Source organism: Thalassophryne amazonica, chromosome 9 (genome assembly GCF_902500255.1).
Source record: "Thalassophryne amazonica chromosome 9, fThaAma1.1, whole genome shotgun sequence".
Lineage (NCBI taxonomy): Eukaryota > Metazoa > Chordata > Actinopteri > Batrachoidiformes > Batrachoididae > Thalassophryne > Thalassophryne amazonica.
Genome location: NC_047111.1, coordinates 12,070,347 through 12,097,677, shown reverse-complemented (window position 1 = coordinate 12,097,677; position 27,331 = coordinate 12,070,347). Strand labels below are relative to the sequence as shown.

The window sequence follows — 27,331 nt, the reverse complement described above, 5'->3', positions numbered from 1 at the left end:
TAAGGGGCTCACTACACACTGGGAGCAATAGGGGATTAAGGACCTTGCCCAAGGGTCCTTAGTGATTTTCCAGTCAGGCTGGGATTTGAACTGAGGATCTTCTGGTCTCAAGCCCAACGCCTTTACCACTAGACCATCACCTATTTACACCAGGATGTTAATAAAATCAATGCTGGCTATTCTCAGAATAAAGAACTTATATCCACAGTTTCAAATTGTATAAGTCAAATGGTGTCCACTTTATGGTCTTCTCAAAACATTAAATTACTGTTCTGGATGCTCAGAATGCATCTGAGCTTATCTAGAAACCGTTGGCTTTGGGGGCCTAAAGCGGCCCCCAGACCCCCGGCCTATGGGCTTCAGCCCTGCGGGCCTCGCACCCCCCTCGCCCAAATTTCTAGTTCTAAATTACCCCCTTGCTGTGGTGGAATTGTGGTGTCATTGTGTGTCACTGGTGTACCTCTGGTGTACCTGTGGTGTATCTGGTGTAATTCTGATGTCAGTGTGGTGTACCTATGGCGTAACTGTGGTATAACTGGTAATTCTGGTGTAACTGGTGTAATTCTGGTGTGACGGTGGTGTAACTGTGGTGTATCTGGTGTAATTCCGGTGTCACTGTGGTGTAATTGTGGTGTCACTGCGGTGTAACTGTTGCATCACTGTGGTGTAATTCTGGTGTAACTGGTGTCGCTGTGGTGTAACTGGTGTCAATGTGGTGTAACTGGTGTAACTGTGATGTCACTGTAATGTAATTCTGGTGTAACTGGGGTGTAACTGTGTTGTAAGCAGCGCCACTGTGGTGTAACTGGTGTAACTGTGGTGTAATTCTGCTGTTACTGTGGTGTAACGTGATGTCACTGTGGTGTAACATTTGTGTCACTGTGACTGGTGTGACTGGTATAACTGTGGTGTCACTGTGGTGTAACTGTGTTGTAACTGCGGTGTACCTGCTGTAACTGTGGTGTCACTGTGGTGTACCTGATGTAACAGTGGTGTAACTGTAACTGTAATTCTGGTTTAACTGGTGTAACTGTGGTGTAATTCTGGTGTTACTATGATGTAACGATGATGTCACTATATGTCACTGTGGTGTAAATGTTGTGTCATTCTGGTGTCACTGTGGTGTGACTGCAGTAACTGCGGTCTCACTGTGGTGTAACCGTGGTGTAACTGGTGTCACTGTGGTACCTGTAGTGTATCTGGTGTAATTCCGGTGTCACTGTTGTGTAATTCTGGTGTAACTGTGGTGTCACTGTGTGTCACTGTGGTGCAACTGTGGTGTAATTCTGGTGTAACTGTGGTGTCACTGCGGTGTAACTGTTGTAATTCTGGTGGCACTGTGGTGCAACTGTGGAATCACTGTGGTGTAATTCTGATGTTATTGTGGTGTAACTGGTGCAATTCTGGTGTCTCTGTGGTGCAACTGTGGAGTCACTGTGGTGTAATTCTGATGTTAATGTGGTGTAACTGTGGTGTAACTGAGGAGTAACTGTGGTGTCATTGTGGTGTAACTATGGGGTAACTGTGGTGTAACTGGTGTCTCTGTGTGCCACTGTGGTGTAACTGGTGTCACTGTGTGTCACTGTGGTGTAACTGGTGTAATTCTGGTGTCACTGTGGTGTCACTGGGACTCCACATTCCCTTGTTTCCTAAAAAAAAAAATCTGGCAGTTTTGGTCTTTTCAAGTCAGTTTGTTTGTATTGTCCTCAGTCGGATGTGTTGCTGCTGGACCTGGATCGTCCTTTTTGGTTTGGACTATTGAAGACTCTGGTGTCACTGTGTGTAACTGTGGTGTACCTGGTGTAATTTCGGTGTCACTGTGGTGTAATTGTGGTGTCACTGTTTCACTGTGGTGTACCTATGGTGTAATGTGGTATAACTGGTGTAACTGTGGTTTAACTGGTGTACCTGTAGTGTACCTGTGGTGTATCTGGTGTAATTCCAGTTTCACTGTGGTGTAATTGTGATGTCACTGTGTGTCACTGTTGCGTCACTGTGGTGTAATTCTGGTGTAACTGTGGTGTCACTGCGGTGAACTGGTGTAATTCCGGTGTCACTGGGGTGTAATACTGGTGTCACTGTGGTGTGACTGGTGTAATACTGGTGTCACTGTGGTGTGACTGTGGTGTAACTGTGATGTAACTGGTGTAACTGTAATGTAACTGTGATGTAACTGTAATGTAACTGGTGTAACTGTGATGTAACTGTCATGTAACTGGTTAACTGTGATGTAACTGTGATGTAACTGGTGTAACTGTGATGTAACTGTGATGTAACTGGTGTAACTGTGATGTAACTGTGATGTAACTGGTGTAACTGTGATGTAACTGTGGTGTAACTGGTGTAACTGTGATGTAACTGGTGTAACTGTGATGTCACTGTGGTGTAATTCTGGTGTAACTGTGGTGTCACTATGGTGTAATTGGTGTAATTCTGGTGTCACTGTGGTGTGACTGTGATGTCACTATGGTAAATGGTAAATGGACTGCATTTATATAGCGCATTTCCATCTGCATCAGACGCTCAAAGCACTTTACAATTATGCCTCAAATTCACCCTGATGTGAAGCTGTGCCATATAAGGGGCTCACTACACACTGGGAGCAATAGGGGATTAAGGACCTTGCCCAAGGGTCCTTAGTGATTTTCCAGTCAGGCTGGGATTTGAACTGAGGATCTTCTGGTCTCAAGCCCAACGCCTTTACCACTAGACCATCACCTATTTACACCAGGATGTTAATAAAATCAATGCTGGCTATTCTCAGAATAAAGAACTTATATCCACAGTTTCAAATTGTATAAGTCAAATGGTGTCCACTTTATGGTCTTCTCAAAACATTAAAATTACTGTTCTGGATGCTCAGAATGCATCTGAGCTTATCTAGAAACCGTTGGCTTCTGGGGGCCTAAAGCGGCCCCCAAACCCCCCGCCTATGGGCTTCAGCCCTGCGGGCCTCGCACCCCCTCGCTAACTATTAGAGAAAAAATTACTCATAACCATCCCAAAGACGTATCGTTATCTTTGGCTGCTTTCAGTGATGCCTGTATTTGGTTAGACTCTTTCTCTCCGATTGTTCTGTCTGAGTATTTTCATTAGTTACTTCATCCAAACCATCAACATGTTTATTAGACCCCATTCCTACCAGGCTGCTCAAGGAAGCCCTACCATTATTTAATGCTTCGATCTTAAATATGATCAATCTATCTTTGTTAGTTGGCTATGTACCACAGCTTTTAAGGTGGCAGTAATTAAACCATTACTTAAAAAGCCATCACTTGACCCAGCTATCTTAGCTAATTATAGGCCAATCTCCAACCTTCCTTTTCTCTCAAAAATTCTTGAAAGGGTAGTTGTAAAACAGCTAACTGATCACCTGCAGAGGAATGGTCTATTTGAAGAGTTTCAGTCAGGTTTTAGAATTCATCATAGTACAGAAACAGCATTAGTGAAGGTTACAAATGATCTTCTTATGGCCTCGGACAGTGGACTCATCTCTGTGCTTGTTCTGTTAGACCTCAGTGCTGCTTTTGATACTGTTGACCATAAAATTTTATTACAGAGATTAGAGCATGCCATAGGTATTAAAGGCACTGCGCTGCGGTGGTTTGAATCATATCTAATAGATTACAATTTGTTCATGTAAATGGGGAATCTTCTTCACAGACTAAAGTTAATTATGGAGTTCCACAAGGTTCTGTGCTAGGACCAATTTTATTCACTTTATACATGCTTCCCTTAGGCAGTATTATTAGACGGTATTGCTTAAATTTTCATTGTTACGCAGATGATACCCAGCTTTATCTATCCATGAAGTCAGAGGACACACACCAATTAGCTAAACTGCAGGATTGTCTTACAGACATAAAGACATGGATGACCTCTAATTTCCTGCTTTTAAACTCAGATAAAACTGAAGTTATTGTACTTGGCCCCACAAATCTTAGAAACATGGTGTCTAACCAGATCCTTACTGTGGATGGCATTACCCTGACCTCTAGTAATACTGTGAGAAATCTTGGAGTCATTTTTGATCAGGATATGTCATTCAAAGCGCATATTAAACAATATGTAGGACTGCTTTTTTGCATTTACGCAATATCTCTAAAATCAGAAAGGTCTTGTCTCAGAGTGATGCTGAAAAACTAATGCATTTATTTCCTCTAGGCTGGACTATTGTAATTCATTATTATCAGGTGTCCTAAAAGTTCCCTAAAAAGCCTTCAGTTAATTCAAAATGCTGCAGCTAGAGTACTGACGGGGACTAGAAGGAGAGAGCATATCTCACCCATATTGGCCTCTCTTCATTGGCTTCCTGAATTCTAGAATAGAATTTAAATTCTTCTTCTTACTTATAAGGTTTTGAATAATCAGGTCCCATCTTATCTTAGGGACCTCGTAGTACCATATCACCCCAATAGAGCGCTTCGCTCTCAGACTGCAGGCTTACTTGTAGTTCCTAGGGTTTGTAAGAGTAGAATGGGAGGCAGAGCCTTCAGCTTTCAGGCTCCTCTCCTGTGGAACCAGCTCCCAATTCAGATCAGGGAGACAGACACCCTCTCTACTTTTAAGATTAGGCTTAAAACTTTCCTTTTTGCTAAAGCTTATAGTTAGGGCTGGATCAGGTGACCCTGAACCATCCCTTAGTTATGCTGCTATAGACGTAGACTGCTGGGGGTTCCCATGATGCACTGTTTCTTTCTCTTTTTGCTCTGTATGCACCACTCTGCATTTAATCATTAGTGATCGATCTCTGCTCCCCTCCACAGCATGTCTTTTTCCTGGTTCTCTCCCTCAGCCCCAACCAGTCCCAGCAGAAGACTGCCCCTCCCTGAGCCTGGTTCTGCTGGAGGTTTCTTCCTGTTAAAAGGGAGTTTTTCCTTCCCACTGTAGCCAAGTGCTTGCTCACAGGGGGTTGTTTTCACCGTTGGGGTTTACATAATTATTGTATGGCCTTGCCTTACAATTAAAGCGCCTTGGGGCAACTGTTTGTTGTGATTTGGCGCTATATAAAAAATTGATTGATTGATTGATTGAAATGATGGTTCTTAGTCCAGTGAGACACTGGCATCAATTTGACCAGCTAATGCTCAGCCTAGGCTCAAGTGTCATACATCACACTGACAAAGTGAGGAACCTTGGCATAATTTTGATCCTATGTTGTCCTTTGACCTCCACATTAGAGATATTACGAGGACTGCTTTCTTCCACCTGCGAAATATAGCGAAGATTCGTCCCATCCTGTCTACTCAACAAAAATATAAACGCAACACTTTTGGTTTTGCTCCCATTTTGTATGAGATGAACTCAAAGATCTAAAACTTTTTTCACATACACAATATCACCATTTCTCTCAAATATTGTTCACAAACCAGTCTAAATTTGTGAATGAGCACTTCTCCTTTGCTGAGATAATCCATCCCACCTCACAGGTGTGCCATACCAAGATGCTGATTAGACACCATGATTAGTGCACAGGTGTGCCTTAGACTGCCCACAATAAAAGGCCACTCTGAAAGGTGCAGTTTTATCACACAGCACAATGCCACAGATGTCGCAAGATTTGAGGGAGCGTGCAGTTGGCATGCTGACAGCAGGAATGTCAACCAGAGCTGTTGCTCGTGTATTGAATGTTCATGTCTCTACCATAAGCCGTCTCCAAAGTCGTTTCAGAGAATTTGGCAGTACATCCAACCAGCCTCACAACCGCAGACCACGTGTAACCACACCAGCCCAGGACCTCCACATCCAGCATGTTCACCTCCAAGATCGTCTGAGACCAGCCACTCGGACAGCTGCTGAAACAATTGGTTTGCATAACCAAAGAATGTCTGTACAAACTGTCAGAAACCGTCTCAGGGAAGCTCATCTGCATGCTCGTCGTCCTCATCGGGGTCTCGACCTGACTCCAGTTCGTCGTCGTAACCGACTTGAGTGGGCAAATGCTCACATTCGCTGGCGTTTGGCACATTGGAGAGGTGTTCTCTTCACGGATGATGCGAAGGAGATGTGTTGCACTGCATGAGGCAAATGGTGGTCACACAGATACTGACTGGTATCCCCCCCCCCAATAAAACAAAACTGCACCTTTCAGAGTGGCCTTTTATTGTGGACAGTCTAAGGCACACCTGTTCACTAATCATGGTGTCTAATCAGCATCTTGATATGGCACACCTGTGAGGTGGGATGGATTATCTCAGCAAAGGAGAAGTGCTCACTATCACAGATTTAGACTGGTTTGTGAACAATATTTGAGGGAAATGGTGATATTGTGTATGTGGAAAACGTTTTAGATCTTTGAGTTCATCTCATACAAAATGGGAGCAAAACCAAAAGTGTTGCATTTATATTTTTGTTGAGTATATGACTGATGCTGAGATCCTGATTCATGTGTTTGTCTCTTCTAGATTGGACTACTGCAGTGTTCTATTTTCTGGTTCACCATACTCCAGCATTAGGGCTCTCCAATTGATTCAAAGTGCTGCTGCTGCCAGACTTTTGACACAAAGCAGAAACTTCGACCACATTACTCCCATTTTGGCGTCTCTTCACTGGCTTCCTGTCTCAGTGAGATCAGATTTTAAGATTCTGCTACTAGTCTATAAAATTGTTCATGGACTGGCACGTCCCTACCTAGCTGACATAATTAACCTTACGTACCGGCCCGGGCTCTGTGTTCTCAGGGTGCAGGACTACTTTGTGTCCCGAGGGTGAATAAGAAGTCTTTGTGTCACAGAGCTTCTCTTATTGTACCCCTGTTCTGTGGAATAGCCTCCCTGCATCAATAAAACAGTCAGATTCTGTGGAGACTTTCAAGTCCAGACTTAAGACGCACTTATTTTCCCTTTCGTATGGCTAGCATACTGGCATAGTATAGTTCTGCGCTTTTTACTCTTTTCATTCATTTTATTAGTAAATAGAGCGTGCTGCAGCCTCAACTTTACCTAATTCTGGGTGTTTCAGTGAAGTGGCCGGTGATTACCGTCGTATTTCTTCTGTTTTTCGTGTGTTGCTTAATGCTGACAAATTATACTGTATTTGTCTTTCTGATGCTTGATTCTGCTTTTTTTTTCTCTCTGTTTGGGGCACAGCTCCATCCAGAGAGGGGTGTGTATCTGTTCCAGAAACTGTCCTGTGCACAGGCAACAATTCCTGTATGTTTGTTTTATGAATTGTTGGCCCAAGCAGAGGGTCACCCCTTTGAGTCTGGTCTGCTTGAGGTTTCTTCCTCGAGGGAGTATTTCCTTACCACTGTTGCTCTGGGGGTTAGTAAGGTTACACCTTAAGGTGCGTTTACACATAACCAAGATGCGTTACGAATGTCTTTTTTCTGTCATTCGTGACACATTCCTGACATTCTTAATGTGACTTAACGCATCTGAATAGGTTTCTTAATAGTGCGTGTTGGTGCGTGATATTCTTGATATTCGTGGAGCATGTTTTTGCCTGTTAAAAAATCTTCCACGAATGTCACACACCACCCTCATTTTGTCTCACATCGTGGAGGTCGCAACTGAGCGTATTGATCCGTCTTGATGAGTATTGATCCTTAATAGAACGTGACAGCATTCGTAGTGGTTCCTGTGATGGCTCTTGGAGCCCAAACGCGTTACGAAGTGACACGGAAACTGTCAAATTTTGACACGATTTGTAATGCGGCGTCACATTTCACTGCACGCCACGACAAATCAGTTTTCTGTCTCGTGCACACAATTAAACTCGGCTCCAAATGTCGTTCCACAGTTCCTGCTGAAGCTCCTCAGGATGCTCCTGCAGGTGTTCCACCTGCTGTTGTAACCGATGTGCGGGAGAACGAGTCTGAGCCAGAGGAACGAGAGTAGCGAGAGGAGACTCACGTGCAGCCAGACATCTCTGCACCTCCTCCAGTCCGGCGGAGGAAGAAGCGCGCGCACAATTAACCCTGCTGCATCGCATTCAGTTTGATTGCTGACACCAAGTCGGCTAAAAGTCTCATTTCAGTGTTCTTCAGCGCGCTCCTGCAGGTGTTCTACCTGCTGCATGTCCCTGATGTTTGGGAAAATGCACAAGACGAGAACCACATGAAGCACCACATCTGGCTCTGTCCTCCTCCTCTCTGCGCCACTCCATGGCACAGAGCCCAACTACGCATGCAGTCACAAAGTTCTTCTGAAAAACTGAGCGATCTGAATTCGTTGGATGAATAGGGTGTGTGGAGACATTCACCTCGTTCACAACGTGACAGAACTTAACGATGCGCTGTTATGCACAATAGCGCGCAACAACACGGAACACTATTCTTGACCGTGCGTAATGGTTCCTGATAATTCTCCAGCAACAGGTGCCATTAATCGTAACGTGTGGTAACAGGTTGCAACAGTTCCTGAGGACACCTGACGCCTCTGCCCCGAATCATCACATTCGTGATCAGCGGCCAAGAATGTGTACTTCGTGGCATTCGTGACTTGTCGTCGTTTATGTGTAAATGCAGCATTACTTGTGTGAAGCGCATTGAGGCAACCTTGTTGTGATTTGGCGATATAAATAAAAATAAACTGAAATTGCTTTATTAAAATCTGTCAATGATTAATGGACATAAATAAACAAAAACAAGAGTGAAGATGGAAATGATGTGTTGAGGAACTTTAACACCACAGCGCCCTCTGCTGATCGGGCTGAATTCAGACTTTCAGCTCCTGCAGAACAAACAACATGAAAGGCACATTGGACAGTTTAAAATCAAAGCACATTTGGATCAGTGCTTCACTGACAAAACATTAGCATGCAATAACATCAGCATCACAGCACAGCGTGCAAATGTTAGGAACTTAGCTCACTAATTTTAGCATGAGGCCATGCTATTTTTTTCTACTGCACGTTTAGTCTCCGGTTTGGTCATATTTTTGTTTATTAAATGTTCATATTTGTGTGATTATAATCAGTTACCTTGTTGGTTAAGCAGAGATGATATGGTGTAACAGGTGTAACTGTGATGTCACTGTAATGTAATTCTGGTGTCACTGTGTTGTAACTGTTGTAATTCTGGTGTCACTGTGGTGTGACTGGGGTGACTTGTGTGACTGGTGTAACTGTGGTGTAAGCAGTGTCACTGTGGTGTAAGTGGTATAACTGTGGTGTCACTGGTGTAAATGTGTTGTAACTGCTGTAACGGGTGTAATTCTGGTGTTACTGTGGTGTGACTGGGGTGACTGGTGTGACTGGTGTAACTGTGGTGTAAACTGGTGTCACTGTGGTGTATGTGGTGTAATTCTGGTGTCACTGTGGTGTGACTGGGGTGACTGGTGTACCTGTGGTGTAATGTTGTAATTCTGGTGTCACTGTGGTGTGACTGGGTGACTGGTGTGACTGTGTAACGTGGTTAATTCTGGTGTAACTGTGGTGTAACTGTGGTGTAATTCCGGTGTAACTGTGGTGTCACTGGTGTAATTCTGGTGTCACTGTGGTGTAACTGTGGAGTCACTGTGGTGTAATTCTGGTGTTAGTGTGGTGTCAGTGTGTTTGTGTCACTGTGTGTGTCACTGTGGTATAACAATGGTGTAACTGTGGTGTAACTGGTGTCTCTGTGTGCCAATGTGGTGTAACTGGTTTAATTGTGGTGTCACTGTGGGACTACACAGTCGCTTGTTTCCTAAAATAATCTGGCGGCTTTGGGTCTTTCCACCTCAGTTTGTTTGTAGTGTCCTCAGTCTGACCTGTTGCTGCTGGACCTGGATCGTACTCTTTGGTTTGGACTATTGACTATAAGACTCACTATGGTGTAACTGTGTGGTAATTCTTGTGTCACTGTGTGTCCACTGTGGTGTAACTATTGTGTCACTGTGGTGTAACTATTGTTCTTCTGGTGTCACTGTGGTGTGACTGGTGTCACTGTGGTGTACCTGTGGGGTATCTGGTGTAATTCCGGTGTTAGTGTGGTGTAATTCTGGGTTAACTGTGCCGGTGTTAGTGTGGTGTAATTCTGGTGTAACTGTGTTGTCACTGTGTGTCACTGCAGTGTAACTGGTGTAATTCTGGTGTTACTGTGGGTGTAACTGGTGTCACTTTGTGTCACTGCGGTGTAACTGGTGTGGTGTCAATGTGGTGTAATTGGTGCAATTCAGGTGAAACTGTTGGTGTCCCTGGGTGTAACTGGTGTAATTCTGGTGTCACTGTAGTGTGACTGTGGTGTAACTGGTGTCACTGTGGTGTAACTGGTGTAATTATGGTGTCATGTAGTGTGACTGTGGTGTAACTAGTGCAATTCTGGTGTAACTGTGGTGTAACTGGTGTCACTGTGGTGTAACTGTGGGGTCACTGTGGTGTACCTGTGGTGTACCGGTGTAATTCAGGTGTGACTGTGGTGTAACTGGTGTAATTCTGGCATGACTATGGTGTAAATGTGGTGTCACTGTAGCGTAATTCTGGTGTAACTGTGGTGTAGCTATGGTGTAACTGTGGTGTCGCTGTGGTGTAACCGGTGCAACTGTGGTGTAACTGATGTCACTGTGATGTCACTGTGGTGTAACTGTAGGATCACTGTGGTGTAACTGGTGCAACTGTGGTGTCACTGTGGTGTAACTGCTGTCAATGTGGTGTAATTGTGGTGTAACTGTGGTGTTAGGGGTAGCCGGTGTCACTGTGGCGTAACTGGTGTTAACTGTGAGGTCACTATAGTTTAACTGGTGTAAATATTTTGTAAATGTGCTTACCGCTGTAACTGTGGTGTAATTGTGGTGTAACAGTGGTGTAACTGCAGTAACAGTGGTGTAACTGTTGTGTAATTTTGGTGTCATTGTGTAATTCTGTGTCAATGTGGTGTAACTGGTGTCACTGTGGTGTACCTGGTGTTATTCCGGTGTCACTGTGGTGTAATTCTGGTGAAAATCTGGTGTCACTGTGGCGTAACTGTGGTGTAATTCTGATGTTAGTGTGGTGTAACTGAGGAGTAACTGTGGTGTCAGTGCAGTGTAACTGGTGTAATTCTGGTCTCACTGTGGTGTAACTGCTGTCAATGTGGTGTAATTGTGGTGTAACTGTGGTGTTAGTGAGGTGTAGCCGGTGTCACTGTGGCGTAACTGGTGTTAACTGTGATGTCACTATAGTGTAACTGGTGTAACTGTGGTGTCCCTGGTGTAAATGTGTTGTAACTGGTGTAATTCTGGTGTCACTGTGGTGTAAGCGGTGTCACTGTGGTATAACTGATGTCACTGTGATGTTACTGTGGTGTAACTGGTGGACCTGTGGTGTCACTGGTGTAAATGTTGTAACTGGTGTAATTCTGGTGTCACTGGGGTGACTGGTATGACTGATGTAACTGTGGTGTCACTGTGGTGTAACGCTGCACGTGGTGTACCTGTGGGTATCTGGTGTAATTCCGGTGTCACTGTGGTGTAATTCTGGTGTAACTGTGGAGTAACTGTGGTATAATTCTGGTTGTAACTGTGGTGTCACTGCAGTGTAACTGGTGTAATTCTTGGTGTCACTGTGGTGTAACTGTGGAGTCACTGTGGTGTAATTCAGTGTAACTGTGGTGTCACTGCGGTGTAACTGGTGTACTGCGGTGTAATGTCTGGTGTTACTGTGGTGTAACCAGTGCACTGTGGTGTAATGTGCACTGTGGTGTAACTATGGTGTAACTGTGGTGTAATTGGTGTATTCTGGTGTAAACTGTTGGTGTCACTGTGGTGTACCTGTGGTGTAACCGTGTAATTCAGGTGTGAGCTATGGTGTAACTGTGGTGTCACTGTGGCATATACTGGTGTAACTGTGGTGTAGCTATGGTGTAACTGTGGTGTTGCTGTGTTGTAACCGGTACAACTGTGGTGGTCACTGTGGTGTAACTGATGTCACTGTGGATCACTGTGGTGTAACTGGTGCAACTGTGGTGTCACTGTGGTGTAACTGCTGTCACTGTGGTGTAATTGTGGTGTAATGTGGTGTTACTGAGGTGTACCGGTGTCACTGTGGCGTAACTGGTGTAACTGTGATGTCACAGTAGTATAACTGGTGTAATTCTGGTGTTACCACCCTGGTGTAATCGGTGTCACTGTGGTGTAACTGGTGTCACCTGTGATGTCCTTGTGTCACTGTGGTGTCACTGTGGTGTGTAACTGGTGTAATTCTGGTGTGACTGTGGTGTGACTATGGTGTAACTGGTGTAACGGTGGTGTATCTAGTGTAATTGCGGTGTCACTGTGTGTCACTGTGGTGTAACTGCTGCGTCATTGTGGTGTAATTCAGGTGTAACTGTGGTGTCACTGGTGTAATACTGAAGTCCACTGTGGTGTGACTGTGGAATCACTGTGGTGTAATTCTGGTGTTACCTGTGTGTGTAACTGTGTATCAAACAGTGACACACACATGGGGTACTTATGCTGCAACTGTGGTGTAACTGGTGTAATTCTGATGTCACTGTGGTGTAATGGGTTGTACTAGTGGTGTCACTGTGTCACTGTGCTGTAACTGGTGTCACTGTGGGCTACACAGTCCCTGGTTTGTTTGTTGTGTCCTCAGTCGGACCTGTTGCTGCTGGACCTGGATCGTCCTCTTTGTTTAGACTATTGAAGACTCTGTTGTCACTATGTGTAACTGTAGTGTCACAATGGTGTGACTGTGGTGGAATTGGTGGGAATTCTGGTGTCCTGTAGTGTAGCTCGTGCAATTCTGGTGTAATAGTGGTGTAACGGGTGTCACTGTGGGGTCACTGTGTGTATCTGTGGTATAACTGGTGTAAATCTGGTGTGCTGTGGTGTAGCTGGTGGAATTCTGGCATGACTGTGGTGTCACTGTGGCATAATTCTGGTGTAACTGTAGTGGTAACTGGTGTCACTGTGTTGTCACTGTGGTGACCCACTGTCACTGTGGGTAAACTGTGGTATTACTGAGGTGTAACTGGTGTCACTGTGGTGTAACTGGTGAACTGTGAACTGTAATGTAAATTCTGTGTAACTGAGGTGTAACTGTGGTGTACCCGCTGTAACTGTTGTGTCACTGGGGTGTAACTGTAGTGTAACCGCTGTGTAATTTTGGTGTCACTGTTCTAACTGTGGTGTAATTCTGGTGTTACTGCCGTGTAATGGTGGTGTCGCTGTGTGTCACTGTGGTGTAACGTTTGTGTCACTGTGGTGTAATTCTGCTGTCACTGTGTGTGACTGGGGTGACTGGTGTAACGTGGTGTCACTGGTATACCTGATGCAATTCAGTGTCGCTGTGGTGTAATTTGGTAAACATCTGGTGTCACTGTGGTGTAACTGTGGTGTAATTCCGGTGTCACTGTGGTTGTAACTGTGAGTAACTGTGGTGTCAGTGCGGTGAAATGGTGTAATTCTGGTGTAACTGTGGTGTAAGTGGTGTCACTGTGGTGTAACTGTGGTGTCACTGGTGTAAATATTTTGTAAATGTGGTATACCCCTGTAACTGTGGTGTATTGTAGTGTAACAGTGGGTGTACTGCAGTAACAGTGGGTAACCGTTGTGGAATTTTGGTGTCCACTGGTCTAAGTGTGGTGTAATTCTGGTGTCACGTGGGTGTAACTGTGGTGTACGTGGTGTCAACTGTGGTGTAACTGTGGTGTCACTGGTGTAAATATTTTGTAAATGTGGTATACCCGCTGTAACTGTGTGTAATTGTGGTGTAACAGTGGTGTAACTGCAGTAACAGTGGTGTAAACGTTGTGTAATTTTGGTGTCACTGGTCTAAGTGTGGTGTAATTCTGGTGTCACTGTGGTGTAACTGTGGTGTCACTGGTGTAAATATTTTGTAAATGGGTATACCCGCTGTAACTGTGGTGTAATTGTGGTGTAACAGTGGTGTAACTGCAGTAAAGTGGTGTAACCGTTGTGTAATTTTGGTGTCACTGGTCTAAGTGTGGTGTAATATCTGGTGTCACTGTGGTGTAACTGTGGTGTATGTGGTGTCACTGTGTGTAACTGTGGTGTCACTGGTGTAAATATTTTGTAAATGTGGTATACCCGCTGTAACTGTGGTGTATTGTGGTGTAACAGTGGTGTAACTGCAGTAACAGTGGTGTAACCGTTGTGTAATTTGGTGTCACTGGTCTAAGTGTGGTGTAATTCTGGTGTCACTGTGGTGTAACTGTGGTGTCACTGTGGTGTAACTGTGGTGTAAGTGGTGGTCACTGTGGTGTAACTGTGGTGTCCACTGGTGTAAATATTTTGTAATGTGGTATACCCGCTGTAACTGGGTGTAATTGTGGTGTAACAGTGGTGTAACTGTGTGTAATTTTGGTGTCACTGGTCGAAGTGTGATGTAATTCTGGTGTCACTGTGGTGTGACTGGGGTAAATATTTGTAAATGTGGTATACCCGCTGTAACTGTGGTGTAATTGGTGGTGTAACAGTGGTGTAACTGCAGTAACAGTGGTGTACTGTTGTGTAATTTGGTGTCACTGGTCGAAGTGTGATGTATTCTGGTGTCACTGTGGTGTGACTGGGGTGACTGGTGTAACTGTGGTGTCACTGTGGTGTACCTGATGTAATTCCAGTGTCGCTGTGGTGTAATTCTGGTAAACGTCTGGTGTCACTGTGGTGTAACTGTGGTGTAATTCCGGTGTCACTGTGGTGTAACTGTGGAGTAACTGTGGTGTCAGTGCGGTGTAATTGGTGTAATTCTGGTGTCACTGTGGTGTAACTGTGGTGTACGTGGTGTCACTGTGGTGTAACTGTGGTGTCACTGGTGTAAATATTTTGTAAATGTGGTATACCCGCTGTAACTGTGGTGTAATTGTGGTGTAACAGTGGTGTAACTGCAGTAACAGTGGTGTAACCGTTGTGTAATTTTGGTGTCACTGGTCTAAGTGTGGTGTAATTCTGGTGTCACTGTGGTGTAACTGTGGTGTCACTGTGGTGTAACTGTGGTGTCACTGGTGTAAATATTTTGTAAATGTGGTATACCCGCTGTAACTGTGGTGTAATTGTGGTGTAACAGTGGTGTAACTGCAGTAACAGTGGTGTAACTGTTGTGTAATTTTGGTGTCACTGCTCTAAGTGTGGTGTAATTCTGGTGTCACTGTGGTGTACCTGGTGTAATTCCGGTGTAATTGTGGTGTAATTCTGATGTTAGTGTGGTGTAACTGAGGAGTAACTGTGGTGTCAGCGCAGTGTAACTGGTGTAATTCTGGTGTCACTGTGGTGTAACTGTGGAGTAAGTGTAGTGTCAGTGCGGTTTAATTGGTGTAATTCTGGTGTCACTGTGGTGTAACTGTGGTGTAAGTGGTGTCACTGTGGTGTAACTGTGGTGTCACTGGTGTAAATATTTTGTAAATGTGGTATACCCGCTGTAACTGTGGTGTAATTGTGGTGTAACAGTGGTGTAACTGTTGTGTAATTTTGGTGTCACTGGTCGAAGTGTGATGTAATTCTGGTGTCACTGTGGTGTGACTGGGGTAAATATTTTGTAAATGTGGTATACCCGCTGTAACTGTGGTGTAATTGTGGTGTAACAGTGGTGTAACTGCAGTAACAGTGGTGTAACTGTTGTGTAATTTTGGTGTCACTGGTCGAAGTGTGATGTAATTCTGGTGTCACTGTGGTGTGACTGGGGTGACTGGTGTAACTGTGGTGTCACTGTGGTGTACCTGATGTAATTCCAGTGTCGCTGTGGTGTAATTCTGGTAAACGTCTGGTGTCACTGTGGTGTAACTGTGGTGTAATTCCGGTGTCACTGTGGTGTAACTGTGGAGTAACTGTGGTGTCAGTGCGGTGTAATTGGTGTAATTCTGGTGTCACTGTGGTGCAACTGTGGTGTACGTGGTGTCACTGTGGTGTAACTGTGGTGTCACTGGTGTAAATATTTTGTAAATGTGGTATACCCGCTGTAACTGTGGTGTAATTGTGGTGTAACAGTGGTGTAACTGCAGTAACGGTGGTGTAACTGTTGTGTAATTTTGTTGTCACTGGTCGAAGTGTGGTGTAATTCTGGTGTTACTGTGGTGTGACCGGGGTGACTGGTATAACTGTGGTGTCACTGTGGTGTACCTGATGTAATTCCAGTGTCGCTGTGGTGTAATTCTGGTAAACGTCTGGTGTCACTGTGGTGTAACTGTGGTGTAATTCCGGTGTCACTGTGGTGTAACTGTGGAGTAACTGTGGTGTCAGTGCGGTGTAATTGGTGTAATTCTGGTGTCACTGTGGTGTAACTGTGGTGTCAGTGGTGTCACTGTGGTGTAACTGTGGTGTCACTGGTGTAAATATTTTGTAAATGTGGTATACCCGCTGTAACTGTGGTGTAATTGTGGTGTAACAGTGGTGTAACTGCAGTAACAGTGGTGTAACTGTTGTGTAATTTTGGTGTCACTGGTCTAAGTGTGGTGTAATTCTGGAGTTACTGCGGTGTAACGGTGGTGTCGCTGTATGTCACTGTCGTGTACCTGGTGTAATTCCGGTGTCACTGTGGTGTAATTCTGGTGAAAATCTGGTGTCACTGTGGCGTAACTGTGGTGTAATTCTGGTGTAATTCGGATGTTAGTGTGGTGTAACTGAGGAGTAACTGTGGTGTCAGTGCAGTGTAACTGGTGTAATTCTGATGTCACTGTGGTGTAACTGTGGAGTCACTGTGGTGTAATTGTGATGCTAGTGTGGTGTAACTGTGGTGTCACTGTGGTGTAACCGGTGTAACTGTGATGTAGCTGTGGCGTAACTGGTGTCACCGTGGTGAAACTGGTGTAACTGTGATGTCACTGTGGTGTAATTCTGGTGTCACTGTGTTGTGACTGTGGTGTAATTGTGATGTAATTCTGGTGTAACTGTGGTGTCACTGTGGTGTAACTGTGGTTTAACTATGGTGTAAACTGTGGTTTAACTGGTGTCTCTGTGTGGCACTGTGGTGTAACTGGTGTCACTGTTGTGTAACTGGTGTAATTCTGGTGTCACTGTGGTGTAACTGGTGTAACAGTGGTGTCACTGTGGTGTCACTGTGGGACTACACAGTCGCTTGTTTCCTAAAACAAATCTGTCAGCTTTTGGTCTTTTCAAGCCAGTTTGTTTGTAGTGTCCTCAGTCGGACCTGTTGCCACTGGTCCTGGATCATCCTCTTTGGTTTGGACTATTGAAGACTCTGTTGTCACTGTGTGTTAACTGTGGTGTCACTATGGTATAACTGAGGTGTAATTGGTGTAATTCCGGTGTCACTGTGATGGAATTGTGGTGTCATTGTGGTGTATCTGGTGTAATTCCGGTGTCACTGTGGTGTAATTGTGGTGTGACCGCAGGACCTGTGTGGCCGGGACGGCGGTGGGATCGAACCCCAGACGGCTCGCACTAAAGACCATTCCTCTACCCGGTCAGCCAAAGGGGAATTCCCCGTTAGCCAAGCTAGCGGGAACGTCTTTTCAATCAGGACCCTTGGACCTTCATCCCGCTACATATCTCCCCACCATTTTTGGCTTCATCCCGAAGTCACAGTTGCATTTAAGCATGTTCTGTGACTACCCACATCCTGTTCGTGACGCGAGATTGTGACCGCAGGACCTTTGTGGCCGGGACGGCGGTGGGATCGAACCCCAGACGGCTTGCACTAAAGACCATTCCTCTACCAGGTCAGCCAAAGGGGAATTCCCTGTTAGCCAAGCCAGGAACGTCTTTTGAATCAGGACCCGAGACCTTCATCCCTCTACATATGTCACTGTGTGTCACTGTGTTGTACCTATGGCATACCTGTGGTATAACTGGTGTAATTCTGGTGTAACTGTGGTGTAACTGGTATAATTCCGGTATAACTGTGGTGTTACTGTGGTGTACCTGTGGTGTATCTGGTGTAATTTCAGTGTAATTGTGGTGTCACTGTGGTGTGACTGTGGGGTGACTGGTGTAACTGTGGTGTAACTGAGGTTTAACTGTGGTGTCACTGTGGTGTAACTGGTGTCACTGTGGTGTAGCTGTGGTGTATCTGGTGCAGTTCCGGTGTCACTGTGGTGTACCTGTGGTGTGACTGGTGTAACTGTGGTGTACCTGCTGTAACTATGGTGTAATTGTGGTGTAACAGTGGTGTAACTGCTGTAACAGTGGTGTAATTGTTGTGTAATTTTGGTGTCACTGGTCTAACTGTGGTGTAATTCTGGTGTTACTGTGGTATAACTGGTGTAAAGCTGTGGTGTGACTGTGGTGTGGCTGTTGTAACTGTGGTGTCACTGTGGTGTAACTGGTGTCATTGTGGTGTACCTGGTCTAATTCCGGTGTCACTGTGGTGTAATTCTGGTGAAAATCTGGTGTCACTGTGGCATAACTGTGGTGTAATTCTGATATTAGTGTGGTGTAACTGAGGAGTAACTGTGGTGTCACTATGGTGTAACTGGTGTAACTGTGATGTAACTGTGGTGTAACTGTGATGTCACTCTGGTGTAATTCTGGTGTCACTGTGGTGTGACTGTGGTGTAACTGGTGTAATACTGGTGTCACTGTGGTGTGACTGGTGTAATACTGGTGTCACTGTGATGTAACTGTGATGTAACTGTGGTGTAACTGGTGTAACTGTGATGTAACTGTGGTGTAACTGTGATGTAACTGTGATGTAACTGGTGTAACTGTGGTGTCACTATGGTGTAATTGGTGTAATTCTGGTGTCACTGTGGTGTGACTGTGATGTCACTATGGTAAATGGTAAATGGACTGCATTTATATAGCGCATTTCCATCTGCATCAGACGCTCAAAGCGCTTTACAATTATGCCTCAAATTCACCCTGATGTGAAGCTGCTGCCATATAAGGGGCTCACTACACACTGGGAGCAATAGGGGATTAAGGACCTTGCCCAAGGGTCCTTAGTGATTTTCCAGTCAGGCTGGGATTTGAACTGAGGATCTTCTGGTCTCAAGCCCAACGCCTTTACCACTAGACCATCACCTATTTACATCAGGATGTTAATAAAATCAATGCTGGCTATTCTCAGAATAAAGAACTTATATCCACAGTTTCAAATTGTATAAGTCAAATGGTGTCCACTTTATGGTCTTCTCAAAACATTAAAATTACTGTTCTGGATGCTCAGAATGCATCTGAGCTTATCTAGAAACCGTTGGCTCCGTTGGTTTAACTATGGTGTAAACTGTGGTTTAACTGGTGTCTCTGTGTGGCACTGTGGTGTAACTGGTGTCACTGTTGTGTAACTGGTGTAATTCTGGTGTCACTGTGGTGTAACTGGTGTAACAGTGGTGTCACTGTGGTGTCACTGTGGGACTACACAGTCGCTTGTTTCCTAAAAAAAATCTGGCAGCTTTTGGTCTTTTCAAGCCAGTTTGTTTGTAGTGTCCTCAGTCGGACCTGTTGCCGCTGGTCCTGGATCATCCTCTTTGGTTTGGACTATTGAAGACTCTGTTGTCACTGTGTGTTAACTGTGGTGTCACTATGGTATAACTGTGGTGTAATTGGTGTAATTCCGGTGTCACTGTGATGGAATTGTGGTGTCAGTGTGGTGTATCTGGTGTAATTCCGGTGTCACTGTGGTGTAATTGTGGTGTGACCGCAGGACCTGTGTGGCCGGGACGGCGGTGGGATCGAACCCCAGACGGCTCGCACTAAAGACCATTCCTCTACCAGGTCAGCCAAAGGGGAATTCCCCGTTAGCCAAGCTAGCGGGAACGTCTTTTCAATCAGGACCCTTGGACCTTCATCCCGCTACATATCTCCCCACCATTTTTGACTTCATCCCGAAGTCACAGTTGCATTTAAGCATGTTCTGTGACTACCCACATCCTGTTCGTGACGCCAGATTGTGACCGCAGGACCTTTGTGGCCGGGACGGCGGTGGGATCGAACCCCAGACGGCTTGCACTAAAGACCATTCCTCTACCAGGTCAGCCAAAGGGGAATTCCCTGTTAGCCAAGCCAGGAACGTCTTTTGAATCAGGACCCGAGACCTTCATCCCTCTACATATGTCACTGTGTGTCACTGTGTTGTACCTATGGCATACCTGTGGTATAACTGGTGTAATTATGGTGTAACTGTGGTGTAACTGGTATAATTCCGGTATAACTGTGGTGTAACTGTGGTGTACCTGTGGTGTATCTGGTGTAATTTCAGTGTAATTGTGGTGTCACTGTGGTGTGACTGTGGGGTGACTGGTGTAACTGTGGTGTAACTGAGGTTTAACTGTGGTGTCACTGTGGTGTAACTGGTGTCACTGTGGTGTAGCTGTGGTGTATCTGGTGTAGTTCCGGTGTCACTGTGGTGTACCTGTGGTGTGACTGGTGTAACTGTGGTGTACCTGCTGTAACTATGGTGTAATTGTGGTGTAACAGTGGTGTAACTGCTGTAACAGTGGTGTAATTGTTGTGTAATTTTGGTGTCACTGGTCTAACTGTGGTGTAATTCTGGTGTTACTGTGGTATAACTGGTGTAAAGCTGTGGTGTGGCTGTTGTAACTGTGGTGTCACTGTGGTGTAACTGGTGTCATTGTGGTGTTCCTGGTCTAATTCCGGTGTCACTGTGGTGTAATTCTGGTGAAAATCTGGTGTCACTGTGGCATAACTGTGGTGTAATTCTGATATTAGTGTGGTGTAATTGAGGAGTAACTGTGGTGTCACTATGGTGTAACTGGTGTAACTGTGATGTAACTGTGGTGTAACTGTGATGTCACTCTGGTGTAATTCTGGTGTCACGGTGGTGTGACTGTGGTGTAACTGGTGTAATACTGGTGTCACTGTGGTGTGACTGGTGTAATACTGGTGTCACTGTGATGTAACTGTGATGTAACTGTGGTGTAACTGGTGTAACTGTGATGTAACTGTGGTGTAACTGTGATGTAACTGTGATGTAACTGGTGTAACTGTGATGTCACTGTGTAATTCTGGTGTAACTGTGGTGTCACTATGGTGTAATTGGTGTACTTCTGGTGTCACTGTGGTGTGACTGTGATGTAACTGTGATGTAACTGGTGTCACTGTGATGTAACTGTGATGTAACTGTGATGTAACTGGTGTAACTGTGATGTAACTGTGATGTAACTGTGATGTTACAGTTGCCCCAAGCGCCTTGGGGCAACTGTTTGTTGTGATTTGGCGCTATATAAAAAAAAATTGATTGATTGATTGATGTAACTGGTGTAACTGATGTAACTGTGGTGTAACTGGTGTAACTGTGATGTAACTGGTGTAACTGTGATGTCACTGTGGTGTAATTCTGGTGTAACTGTGGTGTCACTATGGTGTAATTGGTGTAATTCTGGTGTCACTGTGGTGTGACTGTGATGTCACTATGGTAAATGGTAAATGGACTGCATTTATATAGCGCATTTCCATCTGCATCAGACGCTCAAAGCACTTTACAATTATGCCTCAAATTCACCCTGATGTGAAGCTGCTGCCATATAAGGGGCTCACTACACACTGGGAGCAATAGGGGATTAAGGACCTTGCCCAAGGGTCCTTAGTGATTTTCCAGTCAGGCTGGGATTTGAACTGAGGATCTTCTGGTCTCAAGCCCAACGCCTTTACCACTAGACCATCACCTATTTACACCAGGATGTTAATAAAATCAATGCTGGCTATTCTCAGAATAAAGAACTTATATCCACAGTTTCAAATTGTATAAGTCAAATGGTGTCCACTTTATGGTCTTCTCAAAACATTAAAATTACTGTTCTGGATGCTCAGAATGCATCTGAGCTTATCTAGAAACCGTTGGCTTTTGGGGGCCTAAAGCGGCCCCCAGACCCCCGGCCTATGGGCTTCAGCCCTGCGGGCCTCGCACCCCCCTCGCCCAAATTTCTAGTTCTAAATTACCCCCTTGCTGTGGTGGAATTGTGGTGTCATTGTGTGTCACTGTGGTGTACCTCTGGTGTACCTGTGGTGTATCTGGTGTAATTCTGATGTCAGTGTGGTGTACCTATGGCGTAACTGTGGTATAACTGGTAATTCTGGTGTAACTGGTGTAATTCTGGTGTGACGGTGGTGTAACTGTGGTGTATCTGGTGTAATTCCGGTGTCACTGTGGTGTAATTGTGGTGTCACTGCGGTGTAACTGTTGCATCACTGTGGTGTAATTCTGGTGTAACTGTGGTGTCGCTGTGGTGTAACTGGTGTCAATGTGGTGTAACTGGTGTAACTGTGATGTCACTGTAATGTAATTCTGGTGTAACTGGGGTGTAACTGTGTTGTAAGCAGCGCCACTGTGGTGTAACTGGTGTAACTGTGGTGTAATTCTGCTGTTACTGTGGTGTAACGTGATGTCACTGTGGTGTAACATTTGTGTCACTGTGACTGTGGTGTGACTGGTATAACTGTGGTGTCACTGTGGTGTAACTGTGTTGTAACTGCGGTGTACCTGCTGTAACTGTGGTGTCACTGTGGTGTACCTGATGTAACAGTGGTGTAACTGTAACTGTAATTCTGGTTTAACTGGTGTAACTGTGGTGTAATTCTGGTGTTACTATGATGTAACGATGATGTCACTATATGTCACTGTGGTGTAAATGTTGTGTCATTCTGGTGTCACTGTGGTGTGACTGCAGTAACTGCGGTCTCACTGTGGTGTAACCGTGGTGTAACTGGTGTCACTGTGGTACCTGTAGTGTATCTGGTGTAATTCCGGTGTCACTGTTGTGTAATTCTGGTGTAACTGTGGTGTCACTGTGTGTCACTGTGGTGCAACTGTGGTGTAATTCTGGTGTAACTGTGGTGTCACTGCGGTGTAACTGTTGTAATTCTGGTGGCACTGTGGTGCAACTGTGGAATCACTGTGGTGTAATTCTGATGTTATTGTGGTGTAACTGGTGCAATTCTGGTGTCTCTGTGGTGCAACTGTGGAGTCACTGTGGTGTAATTCTGATGTTAATGTGGTGTAACTGTGGTGTAACTGAGGAGTAACTGTGGTGTCATTGTGGTGTAACTATGGGGTAACTGTGGTGTAACTGGTGTCTCTGTGTGCCACTGTGGTGTAACTGGTGTCACTGTGTGTCACTGTGGTGTAACTGGTGTAATTCTGGTGTCACTGTGGTGTCACTGTGGGACTCCACATTCCCTTGTTTCCTAAAAAAAAAAAATCTGGCAGTTTTTGGTCTTTTCAAGTCAGTTTGTTTGTATTGTCCTCAGTCGGATGTGTTGCTGCTGGACCTGGATCGTCCTTTTTGGTTTGGACTATTGAAGACTCTGGTGTCACTGTGTGTAACTGTGGTGTACCTGGTGTAATTTCGGTGTCACTGTGGTGTAATTGTGGTGTCACTGTTTCACTGTGGTGTACCTATGGTGTAATGTGGTATAACTGGTGTAATTCTGGTGTAACTGTGGTTTAACTGGTGTACCTGTAGTGTACCTGTGGTGTATCTGGTGTAATTCCAGTTTCACTGTGGTGTAATTGTGATGTCACTGTGTGTCACTGTTGCGTCACTGTGGTGTAATTCTGGTGTAACTGTGGTGTCACTGCGGTGTAACTGGTGTAATTCCGGTGTCACTGGGGTGTAATACTGGTGTCACTGTGGTGTGACTGGTGTAATACTGGTGTCACTGTGGTGTGACTGTGGTGTAACTGTGATGTAACTGGTGTAACTGTAATGTAACTGTGATGTAACTGTAATGTAACTGGTGTAACTGTGATGTAACTGTCATGTAACTGGTTAACTGTGATGTAACTGTGATGTAACTGGTGTAACTGTGATGTAACTGTGATGTAACTGGTGTAACTGTGATGTAACTGTGATGTAACTGGTGTAACTGTGATGTAACTGTGGTGTAACTGGTGTAACTGTGATGTAACTGGTGTAACTGTGATGTCACTGTGGTGTAATTCTGGTGTAACTGTGGTGTCACTATGGTGTAATTGGTGTAATTCTGGTGTCACTGTGGTGTGACTGTGATGTCACTATGGTAAATGGTAAATGGACTGCATTTATATAGCGCATTTCCATCTGCATCAGACGCTCAAAGCACTTTACAATTATGCCTCAAATTCACCCTGATGTGAAGCTGCTGCCATATAAGGGGCTCACTACACACTGGGAGCAATAGGGGATTAAGGACCTTGCCCAAGGGTCCTTAGTGATTTTCCAGTCAGGCTGGGATTTGAACTGAGGATCTTCTGGTCTCAAGCCCAACGCCTTTACCACTAGACCATCACCTATTTACACCAGGATGTTAATAAAATCAATGCTGGCTATTCTCAGAATAAAGAACTTATATCCACAGTTTCAAATTGTATAAGTCAAATGGTGTCCACTTTATGGTCTTCTCAAAACATTAAAATTACTGTTCTGGATGCTCAGAATGCATCTGAGCTTATCTAGAAACCGTTGGCTTCTGGGGGCCTAAAGCGGCCCCCAAACCCCCCGCCTATGGGCTTCAGCCCTGCGGGCCTCGCACCCCCCTCGCCCAAATTTCTAGTTCTAAATTGCGCCCTTGCTGTGGTGGAATTGTGGTGTCATTGTGTGTCACTGTGGTGTACCTCTGGTGTACCTGTGGTGTATCTGGTGTAATTCTGATGTCAATGTGGTGTACCTATGGCGTAACTGTGGTACAACTGGTAATTCTGGTGTAACTGGTGTAATTCTGGTGTCACTGTGGTGTAACTGGTGTAATTCTGGTGTCACTGTGGTGTCACTGTGGGACTCCACATTCCCTTGTTTCCTAAAAAAAAAAATCTGGCAGTTTTTGGTCTTTTCAAGTCAGTTTGTTTGTATTGTCCTCAGTCGGATGTGTTGCTGCTGGACCTGGATCGTCCTTTTTGGTTTGGACTATTGAAGACTCTGGTGTCACTGTGTGTAAGTGTGGTGTACCTGGTGTAATTTCGGTGTCACTGTGGTGTAATTGTGGTGTCACTGTGTTTCACTGTGGTGTACCTATGGTGTAATGTGGTATAACTGGTGTAATTCTGGTGTAACTGTGGTTTAACTGGTGTAACTGTAGTGTACCTGTGGTGTATCTGGTGTAATTCCAGTTTCACTGTGGTGTAATTGTGATGTCACTGTGTGTCACTGTTGCGTCACTGTGGTGTAATTCTGGTGTAACTGTGGTGTCACTGCGGTGTAACTGGTGTAATTCCGGTGTCACTGGTGTGTAACTGTGGAGTCACTGTGGTGTAATTCTGGTGTAACTGTGGTGTCACTGCGGTGTAACTGGTGTAATTCCGGTGTCACTGGGGTGTAACTGTGGAGTCAATGTGGTGTAATTCTGGTGTAACTGTGGTGTAATTGGTGTAATTCTGGTGTCACTGTGGTGTAACTGTGGTGTAACTGGAGTAACTGTGGTGTAACTGGTGTCACTATGGTGTAACTGGAGTAACTGTGGTGTAACTGGTGTCACTATGGTGTAACTGTGGTGTCACTCTGGTGTAATTGTGGTGTAACTATGGTGTAACTGGTGTCACTCTGGTGTAATTGTGGCTTAACTGTGGTGTCATAACTGTGGTGTAACTATGGTCTGTGGTGTAACTGGTGTAATTCTGGTGTCACTGTGGTGTAACTGTGGTGCTTGTGGAACTTCACAGTCCCTGTGTTTCCTAAAAAAACAAAAACAAAACAAACCTCAGTTTGTTTGTCATGTCCTCAGTTGGACCTGTTACTGTTGGACCCGGATCGTCCTCTTGGGTTTGGACTAATGAAGACTCCATCTCCTCTGCGCCTCCTGGTGGTTGGACGTTGGCCTTTGATTGGTCTTCTTCCTCTGGTTTGTCTTTTTCCATCTTTGATTTGAGGCGCAAGAACCCGTTTGAAATAAAAATGTCTTCGTCTCCGTCCTCCTCTGCGCCTCCTCCTTCCACTTTGCTGTCAGGTTTTGCAGGTGAGCATGGGGGCATGTCTGTTTCATCATTGTCCACACCTACGTCATCTCCGCTGCTGGACTTCCTGTGGTGGCGGGATGGGGGCCGTCGCCGGACTGAGAGACGGGCTCGTCCCTGCAGACACACTGATGCGTTAGTTAAATTAATCTCTCTCTGTCACAATAAAAGCATTTTCATTCAACTTTAAAATTACTTTTGCTAGTGGTTTGGAGACATGGTGATGGCGGGACGCTGAGACACGGGACCACCTGAAACAAAGGATTTTTATCTAATGGCAGAACGATGATCGTGATTATCATTTACATGCTTCTGCAGCACAGCGACGGTTCCTCTGGAGAGGTGGGGACAGATCTGCCTGCGTGGTTGCTATCCAGGAACCGGGGCAGTTCCATAGAATGATGGCTGTGATGACCTGACCTGACCTGACCTGACCCTGACCTGGACAAAACCATGTAGTGTATTTTTAATCTACATTAGACAAACAGTGTTTCAGGAAATCCTGTTCTGAAGGAAAACAGCAGATTTGTCCTTTAAATGTCCCCTGGTACCTTGTTCATGTTGGACAGTATGGATCCCTCCACTGCAGTGGGCGGGGCTTCAAAGGAGGTGGGACTCTCCTCCATCGTCAGTGGGACAGCAGTGATGAGACTCACAGGACTAGCAGGGACTGTGGAGGATGAGGTGGTTACCATGGCGATGGTCGATGGCAATGGTGTCCTGAAGCCAGGACTCTTTGGAGAAGGGATCAGGGCCGAGGGAGAGAGAGCAAGATTGGCCTAGACAAAGAGACGGATGTTAGCCTAAACAAAGAGATGGATGTTAGCCTAGACAAAGAGACGGATGTTAGCCTAGGCAAAGAGATGTTAGCCTAGACAAAGAGACGGATGTTAGCCTAGACAAAGAGATAGATGTTAGCCTAGACAAAGAGACGGATGTTAGCCTAGACAAAGAGATGGATGTTAGCCAAAGAGATGTTAGCCTAGACAAAGAGACGGATGTTAGCCTAGACAAAGAGATGGATGTTAGCCTACACAAAGAGATAGATGTTAGCCTAGACAAAGAGACGGATGTTAGCCTAGACAAAGAGATGGATGTTAGCCAAAGAGATGTTAGCCTAGACAAAGAGACGGATGTTAGCCTAGACAAAGAGACGGATGTTAGCCTAAACAAAGAGACGGATGTTAGCCTAGACAAAGAGACAGATGTTAGCCTAGACAAAGAGATGGCTGTTAGCCTAGACAAAGAGACGGATGTTAGCCTAGACAAAGAGACGGATGTTAGCCTAGACAAAGAGACGGATGTTAGCCTAGACAAAGAGACAGATGTTAGCCTAGACAAAGAGAAGGATGTTAGCCTAGACAAAGAGATGGATGTTAGCCTAGACAAAGAGAGAAGGATGTTAGCCTAGACAAAGAGATGGATGTTAGCCTAGACAAAGAGACGGATGTTAGCCTAAACAAAGAGACAGATGTTAGCCTAGACAAAGGGATGGATGTTAGCCTAGACAAAGAGAGAAGGATGTTAGCCTAGACAAAGAGACATATGATAGCCTAGACAAAGAGAAGGATGTTAGCCTAGACAAAGAGATGGATGTTAGCCTAGACAAAGAGAGAAGGATGTTAGCCTAGACAAA

At 45.1% G+C, this 27,331-nt stretch overlaps 1 protein-coding gene across 2 annotated transcripts in view; it reads right to left on the bottom strand.

Moving 5' to 3' along the window:
* Positions 1 to 27,331, bottom strand: part of dub (duboraya) — a 46,587-nt gene that overhangs the window by 12,754 nt on the left and 6,502 nt on the right. Inside the window, exons 5-7 of one of the 2 annotated variants that reach the window (XM_034177587.1) lie at positions 26,247 to 26,474; positions 25,442 to 25,812; positions 8,643 to 8,672 (exon numbers count right to left, since the gene is read on the bottom strand). In XM_034177587.1, coding sequence (XP_034033478.1) covers positions 8,666 to 8,672; positions 25,442 to 25,812; positions 26,247 to 26,474 — 606 coding nt within the window. In that variant the 3' untranslated portion in view covers positions 8,643 to 8,665. Of the gene's footprint in view, positions 1 to 8,642; positions 8,673 to 25,441; positions 25,813 to 26,246; positions 26,475 to 27,331 lie in introns of those variants that run through there. The other variant, XM_034177586.1, reaches the window with a different exon arrangement.